Source organism: Antrostomus carolinensis, unplaced genomic scaffold, assembly GCF_000700745.2.
Source record: "Antrostomus carolinensis isolate BGI_N321 unplaced genomic scaffold, ASM70074v2 scaffold6873, whole genome shotgun sequence".
In the NCBI taxonomy this organism is placed as follows: domain Eukaryota; kingdom Metazoa; phylum Chordata; class Aves; order Caprimulgiformes; family Caprimulgidae; genus Antrostomus; species Antrostomus carolinensis.
In genome coordinates, this window is record NW_010307185.1 from 96,678 (window position 1) to 105,307 (window position 8,630).

Consider the following 8,630-nt stretch of genomic DNA (forward strand, 5'->3'; position numbering starts at 1 on the left):
CCTTTAGGCATCTTGGCACAAAGCCTCCAAGAAGTACATCACAATACTCTACTAAAAACCAGGCAAAAAAAAAACCCCAACCAAACAAAACCTAAGAAAGAAATTAATCTAGAAAGCTTGACAGTTTTTCATTGCCTGTTGAATCTATTTGGGCTAAATGGAAAAGCTTAAAAAGCTCATTTGATCCCAACTAATATTGTTAAGGAAACAAATATACATTCCTCAAAGACAGGAGGATGGAACATATGAATCATATCAGCTGAAAGACAAGATACCAATGTTCAGCACAATCCAAATGAAATGCAAGATCCTCATACACTGCTTGGTTCAGATTTCCTATTGAGCTATGCCTTGTATCATCATTTATCCTACAGAAGGATCAGAAATAGATATAAACCAGAACAGCAGTATTGTAAGGCCACTCTGTAAATAGGTAAAGGAAGATAACAGCTGAGAAAGAGTGCAGGCTGTGGAGTGCTTGCATTAGTCTAAACACAGGCTAGAAGGCTTAGGGATTCATGTTGCTTTTGTATCATGGGAGCATAGATCAAGATCATTAAACTGGACTGAAATATTCCAGATTTATTCTATTACAATTTTGAAATGCTTAGTCAGGTGAGTTTTAAATGGTTCATCATGAACGTCAGCAGCCTCAAGAAAGATTTCCATTCAGGGCAGTAAATCAGAGCACTTCGAGCCCTACTGGACCCCTTTGCGTTTCAGATACAGCAAGATTAATTGTTGCACAAATTACCTGAAATACAAATTAGCTACTTTACATGTCTCTGAATATCTCAAACCAAAACAAATAACCCAAGTGTATTACAATCAATCCAGACTTGCCATTTAGTTAAATGTTCCTAATGCTTTCAGTAATTTCAGCTATTTCTTCCCCTCAGTCTGTTTTCTTGTGCTGGTTTCCTAGTGATCTGATTGCTCAGTTATGTTTTGCCCATGCAGCTGAAGCTATCCTTCTCATGTACACTTCAGCATCAATTCAAGTCCTTTAACAATGACAGTGGTTAACAGAATGAGTACAAAAGTCAGTAACTATTATGTACAAAACCATGGCAAGTACTTCCAAAATTTCTGTTGTAAATTAAAATTTACAGATTAAGACTCTTTCAGCAGCTGCAAAAAAAAGAAAGTGTTTGTTTTTTTTTTAAATCAACAATTACATGGAAATACAACCAATATCAGACAGAGTTGCATGGAATTACTTGTTGCAAATGACAAAGTGTAACTAAGTATTGTTTTTATATGTCATCATCTATATCTCAAATTTAAAATTATTTTATAAATCTTAATTTTTGGGAGGTACAAATTAAGCAAATATTAAGTTTTAGTGACTTTTCTTACCTTTTTTTTTTTAAGTGAAGATTACTGAAATAATCTGCAAGAGAAACTCTCATGAATCATCAGAAAAATGATTGCTCAAGTTTCTGTTAAGGTACCTTTTGGAGCTGGAAACAAGCACTTTGAGGTTCTGTAACCTGGGCTCAAGTGATTTAATCTGGACTCTTAAGACTGAGCTTTCTGCTCTGGTGGAGAGGCAGGAGGGAAGCAGGGACTGCATCCTGAGCCAGATGTCTTCCTGGTACCTTCTGTCATACATGATTTGCAAATCTCTGCCCTACAACAGCTGTATGTATGGAACATGCATGTATATAGCATCAGGAATGTATGGATAACATTAAGAACACCGCTGCCCTCTAGTGTTAAATGACAGCCAAATATTACCTTCTGTAATGCAAAACGAGCCGAGGAGCAGAAGTTTTTCTTGCCATCAAGTAATTCAAGATACTTTCTCCTCTAAAACACACAGTACATTACATAAATGGCACGATTTCTTATGATTGTCATCTCTTAATGGGAGATAAAACAGATGAAAGACTGATTTCAAACAATCTTTCTTCTAAGACTTCAACAATATTGAATGCTACATGAGCACGGACAACAGAAAACAGCCTTTGTCACAACCTGAAAATTGATCGAGTTTCACTGTTTCATCAGTCCTCAGATCTGCTCCAGATCACCACCACCTGAGATGAAAATACATCAGTTTGTGATCTCTCAGGCAAAACATCCACCTAAATGTCGAGATGGGGCAGCCTGGGCTTTTTTGTTGTTGTTGATTGGTTTTTTGGCAGGAAAGAGAATAAATAACATACCAAACTTATTCTTACTTAAGTCAGTATTTCTAGCCACACAAAACTTCCAGGGGTTTTTCCTTTCTGGGTCTGCAGATTGTATTCTCAGGACAGTTCCCAAGCAGCTGATACCAGTACCCACAAGTGTCACCGTCCAAAAGATCTTACCATGGTAGTTTCATTTTCGAATTGTTTAGGTTGAACTTTATTATTATTTATATTTCAGCATGGGTAATAAAGACCCAAGCATGACTGGGAAGTGTCTGCTGTGCAAGAATAGCAACTCCCATTTATAATCAAAATAAGAGACAAGAGAAGGACAAAGTGAAGTTGCAAAAACAGTCAAACAAGGAGTCAGTAACAGAATTAGAACTAGAATCTGGGTCTGCTGAGCAGTCCAGTATTATATCCTTAGATTCATGTCTTTATTGCAACAGTCCATGGACTCATTAACACTTCAAATTAGTATAAGCTGACATTGCCAACAAAAGGAAACAATAGTGCATTCTGCAAGCCTCACTTGTTCATTTCTGCCTCTGCAGCAAAAAGGAGGACAAAGAGCAGCTTGCAATGTTTGTTACACTATAGCCTTACCCTCCATTCAGGAAGGAAAAAAAGAGTGTTGAAAACATAATTCTTTTGCAAAAACTTCAGGATTTGGTGGCAGAATTTTATAGTGTCCACTGTCTATGCAGTACCAAATCAATGAGAATGGCGTGTTTAAGTTTAAACACTTGGCATAAACAGTGTGTCTTTTCAGATTCGATTCAAACTGCATCAACAAAAACCAAAGCCAAACCAGTCTCTATCCTTCAGTCACTCACCAATACATGCAGAACTGGTAGAACCACAATATCAGTTCTCGTTTTAACTGATGGGCAGTTTCACAGCACTCCAGCTTTAATTCAAGTTACTTTCAGACAGCTGATGCCGATTCACATAGTATCACTTGTGGGTCTGTTCTTCAGCTAAACTCATACCACAGAATGGTTTGGGTTGGAGGGGACCTTTGAAGATCATCTAGTCCAACTGCCCTGCCACGACAGAAGCACTGCTCATGGAGACAGGCAGCATGTCAGAGCCACATGCTGAAGGCCATCTGAAGTGCTTCTCCAGGATAATCTGATGTACTATATATCTAAGCAAACAGGACTTTGCATGTCTGTGCAAAACACACTTTTATCAGATTACAAGGGAAAAGTGAGTCTAGACATGCCAGAACATATTTGAAAAAATAGAGGATTACTGAATTTGCCATATATCTCCTTGATTTTGGACTTTCCCAATGCTGCTGTAATAATGTTGAATCACATTATACAGCAAAATGATTTAAAAGTTAATTGCATTCCACTCAAATTTCCTTTTTACATACCAGTCTTATTCCTCATCCATATACATCCTACAGAGAAAAGTGGAGTTTTTATTCCAAAAAACCAACAAGTTTCGAAAACTCTCAACTGATGAAACAAATCAGAAGGCTACAGAAGAATGCTGAGAGTTTCAAGCTGTCAAAGATTAATAAGTATGGTCCAGAAATAGATTGCATGATATGATACTATGGGACCAAATAATCAATTGAGGAGCACTTATTTAACTGGATGGATTTATTCCAACTAGTGATTTAACTCTCTAGCTCCATCCTTCCCTAAATTTTCTTGCAAGCATGAGATATTCACCCAAATGAGAAAGCTCAAGGGTTACATTTGACAGCTGAAATGTCATATTTGAAAGCACAGGCTACTCAAGACAGCTTAACAGTAGCATGATCACTTCTGTGTCGATTGCTTAGCATTTATTACAATACAAAGGGAAAATAAGATAAAAGCCATCACTGCACCATACAGCATTTAAACTAAGCCACAGAAAGAGTTAAACGGGGAATTAAGAACAAACTCAAGTGGGTGTTCTGAACAAGCCTGCAAAGGGATTCCTGAGCTGCAGACCAGCTTTTGTTCAGGTTCAGACCCACTCGCGCTGGAACGCTGGCAGTGCTGCACAGGCACAATGACGACTTTCTCTCCCTCCAGCCATTTCTGCCATTTCTTTGCACTTCGTCCTACGTATGCACACTGACAGAGCTTTATGGACAGAAGTACATAATGGACAATTCTTCTTCAGGAGGCAATCAATTACAATTCATCCTACAAATTAAAAAGTAGTTCCCTAAAAGTGAGTTTATATGATGCAGCAATAACTGAAACATACCGTCTGTCTTCTGTAGCGCCAGAAAACACACAAATTATGTAATACACCTATTTCACCTCTAATTTTCAGCACTTTTCTTTTTCAAACCCCTTGCAAAACAATTTATGAGAAAAAATTTATGGGAAAAAAATTATTGTTGTTGTGCAATCTGCAGGTGAGAGGCAGGAAACAATTCTTGTAAATATTTCTCTTTTGCTATTGACACATCACAACAGTAGTACTGAGGCAACCTTCCCCAGAGCGTATGAGCAAGTGTATCTTCACACACTGAGGAACCACAAGGTATGGATCACATAGCTTGTGGAGTTAAGGAGAGGAGAGCTCAAGAGTTGTGCAAAGGCAAGAGAGGACAGTGGAATTGTAAAGATCCCACTACAGCCTTCAGTATTCAAGAGATTCCTCAGCTAAGAATAATACGTCTTAGGACAGGTCCCACTTCAGCACAGGCTTCATTCCGCTGCTAGTGATAACAACACTCAATGCAAGGTTCATTTAGCCAACTGCTTGGGCATTTGACTAAGCAGCAACAACGCAAACAGGACACCAATAGAGCTCCAACAGACTTTTGAAAGAATAAAAAAATCCTACAGTGCTGTTGGAAGAAATGCATTTGACACACACATAATAGCAAAACTGTAGGTAACTGTAAGAAGTTAAAAATGTGTCCATTTCCTTTAGATTATCTTTCAGTTAAGAATACATTTTATGTTTATTTAAAAAAAAATAATAAAGCAGTCATTGGAATAATTTATTTGTGAGCAGATGCTCCACTTACCTGTGTAAAATGAAGAATAAATATAGAGTATTTAAGTACTTACTGCATACAGTGATCCCAGGAAGCACATTTAAGGGGATGATCAAACACGATGGCTACCTGGCTACCTCTACTAGGAAAAAACTAGTATCACTAAATATACTATAAGATAAAGATAAGAACTAATGTAATAACAGTTAATTATGAATTATATTTTCACTGACAAGCTACTTTAAATACAAGTACAATACAAATATATTCAGCTCCATTAATGCTAGTAAAAAAAATTATATATATATCTATATCTATATATATATCAGTCCAAATTGTAAGCCAGCAGAAAGCTAAACTGATCTCAAAATTGCTGGAAAATTGGCCAAAATTATGAAATTAATTCCTGTGAGAGCCCAGTCAAAGTTTTGAGTGTTGCCTGCTTCACGACCGTAGGCAGTAAATGAGAATGTATTTCAAGCAAATGAGTCCTGTGTTGAATACATGAAGTTCTGATTAAAATCTTGGGCTAAATCAACTTTTTTTTTATTTTAAAAGCAACAAAACAGCTCCTGCTCCTTCAGATCTCTCCTGTAGAACAAATTCATCTGCCACAGACATCAGTTACACAATTCCCTTCCTCCTACCCAGTCTCCAGTCAACACCTGATGTGCAAAAATCACATCTGTAATCTCCAGAGCTTCCTAAGAGAAGAGCTCGTTTTCCTCCGTGCAAGCTGTCAACACTCAAAAAAGAGCAGCAGTTAACAATAGTTATTCTTTGAGCTCTCTATCTCAGCTCAATTCAGACAACTTCATGGCACAGAGCCACAACCTGAGGCAGTATAAATCCCACTCTCGTCAACTTCAAGAAAGATTTTACAGAAGCACTTGAAAGAATCAAGGAAAAAAGTTGCAATTAGTTTTGACAGTCTCATCATACGATACTAACTTACATTTTTAAAATATGCGGCCCAAAACGGTTTGCTCTGAAAAAGAGGTTGGGTTTTCCTTGCTGCTCTTACAGCCTTCATAGCTGCATTCTACTGCAATGATTCCCCCTGGTTTTCCCACCATTTAACATTCCCTCTGGAATATATCTGGTAAAGATTAAAATATTTAGGAGCACTTAGTGCTGCTGAATAAAGAAGCCTGGTTGAAAGCCAAAAAACAGTTGACAGGCAACTGCACTAGAATCACCCACAAAAAGGATAATGCTAAATTACAGGGCTAGCACTGTTTCTTTCTTGTTAGTATGAATTGCTTTGACAAGAAAAATAACTTTGTCTCGCAAAAAGATCCAGATACCTCACTGCCTTCTTAAGAGGAATTCAGCAGACACAAACATTTGCTCTAGTAAAGCTGCATAGACCAAATTCTGAAATTCTCAAAAATTGTCCTTTCTCCTACACTCCTCCTCCCTCTCAAATCCACTTTTAAATACACTTCCCCCAAACTCTAGTCATCATACCAACTACACAGGAAAAAAAAAAGGGACTGAGTAATACACAAGCACAATTCCCTCAAATAAATGTAAGGAAAACTAGAAATCCCACATGAAACCTCAATACAATAAAAAGTAAACTGGGAGAAAAAGAATTTTCAATACTGAACTATTAGATAAAAGGACAGTCACCTTTCACTTACCTATTGAGATGACGTTTGCAGAGAGGAAATGGAAACAGTTTCCATCATGGAGCATGAGTTCTTCTCTTTGTGTCAAATCCCCTGATAGAGATTTTTGAGAAGTCAGAGCCATCTCAAGCTTTCAGAGCAACAGTGCTTGCTCCAAGTCAAATAAAGTATTTCAGAACAGATATCTGCACAAACATTCAGTCAAGTAATAAAAGTGTCTGAGAGAAATCAAGAATTTCAGGATGTTGCTGGCTTACTTCGGAAGTCACAGCGGCTGCTTTCTCTGGAATTCCACATTCAGGAGACCGTGCTGGTTTAATCCTGCTGACACATATCCCATGCATTGAAAAAACAGAATTTATAACACCAGTGTGTAGGAAGAACTACCACTGAGCTCAGTCTTGATAGAATGGATGTGATGGCCCTTCCCAGGAGTAAAAGAGTTACAAGTATTCAGTGTGTCTTCCTGGGGTCTCTTGCATGTTGCAAACCTGGAGGAGACAATTTTTTTTAAATAACGAAAGTTGCTTTAAGTGTTTATTATACAATATTTACTACAGGAACATAGCTAGATGACATACAATGGACTGACCTCAGCAGTTGCCTATAACCAGATAGGTCCTTGCATAACAGAAAGCACCAACTCTTCTTTCCCTCACCCCAGTATTTTCTATAACCATAGAAAACTAGGATTTTGCCAGCAGCAACTTCTCCAGAAGCCAGACTACTCAAACTGGATTTAATTATATATATATACACACACACACAGCTATCTAGATTCACGTACATATAATATATACACATACACTTAATCATTCTACGTCAGTGAATGTATCAGCTCTATTCCCAAAGGACAGCTTGCAGAACTATCTGCTGGGATGCCAGCTTGTTGATTCAGTTCTGTGTCTCACCCTTTAAAGCACTATTCTCCTCCTACATGTCATCAACCGTCTCCATACAGTATCTCTTCACTGTTGTCGGGCATTCTCCTTCCCTGTTCTTACCTATCTCCTGCCCACTGGCTACAGAAGACTCGCCTTCCCCAAACTTTCAGATGGATACCTTCCTCAGAGAAAGAAGGTCAAAGTCTCACTCCAAAACAGCAAGCACAGAAGACAGAAACCTGGGATCCTACCTTGTGCTGGTAACTGAATCCATGGGAGTCTCCTTCAGTTTGTAATTACAAGTTGAGCTCTAAAACATTGCCCTAACATGTTTTGTTGTGAAAGCACAGATCCAGTTTGACATTATTTTAAAAAACAGAGGGCAATGAGACATCACTATTAATTTACAGTGAGTAGAAATAGAGGGGGGGTTGAGACATTTGTAACAAAAAACTACTAAGAGATCTCTCTGTTACGGCATCTGCCAATTTGAAGTTGTACCTCTCCTTGTCTTTGGTCCCTCATTCAGCTTCTTTGGGAAGTCATTTCCTCCCTACTACTGTCTTTTCACCAAGCCCCACCTCCTCCATTCTCTATCTTGTCAAAATCTCCTCTGTTGAGAGGGAGCATGTCAGTCCATGAAGTAATACCCATACATGGAGCCAAATGCACAGCAAGTTCGTATATGGGACAGTAGCACTCAGCAATATTAAACCTGTAGAAATTCAGTATCATTAAAATCACTTGTTTCCATATTTAGATGGGAACTATCTCAAAGGGTATTCCATGGCTCTGAAATAATTTGGGGTATATCAGTGGGTAGAATTCATTTGGCAAAGAATATATGACAAAGCACAGCTAGAGTCACCAAAACGATAAACTTAGGACATACTTCATAAACTGACTGGATTGAAAGGGGAGGGAGGCAACAGGTTAAAGATACTCCCTGTCCCCTCCACATATACATCCTTGTACTTGCTGTCATCCGTCTCCTTTATTGTATCCCTTCATT

At 38.2% G+C, this 8,630-nt stretch overlaps 1 protein-coding gene across 1 annotated transcript in view; it reads right to left on the minus strand.

Annotated features, from left to right (window-relative positions):
* Positions 1 to 6,858, minus strand: part of PLCH2 (phospholipase C eta 2) — a 64,333-nt gene extending 57,475 nt beyond the window's left edge. The window contains 1 exon segment of the mRNA XM_029084340.1: positions 6,747 to 6,858. Within this exon segment, the coding sequence (XP_028940173.1) occupies positions 6,747 to 6,858 (112 nt within the window).
* Positions 6,859 to 8,630: the final 1,772 nt, after the last annotated feature.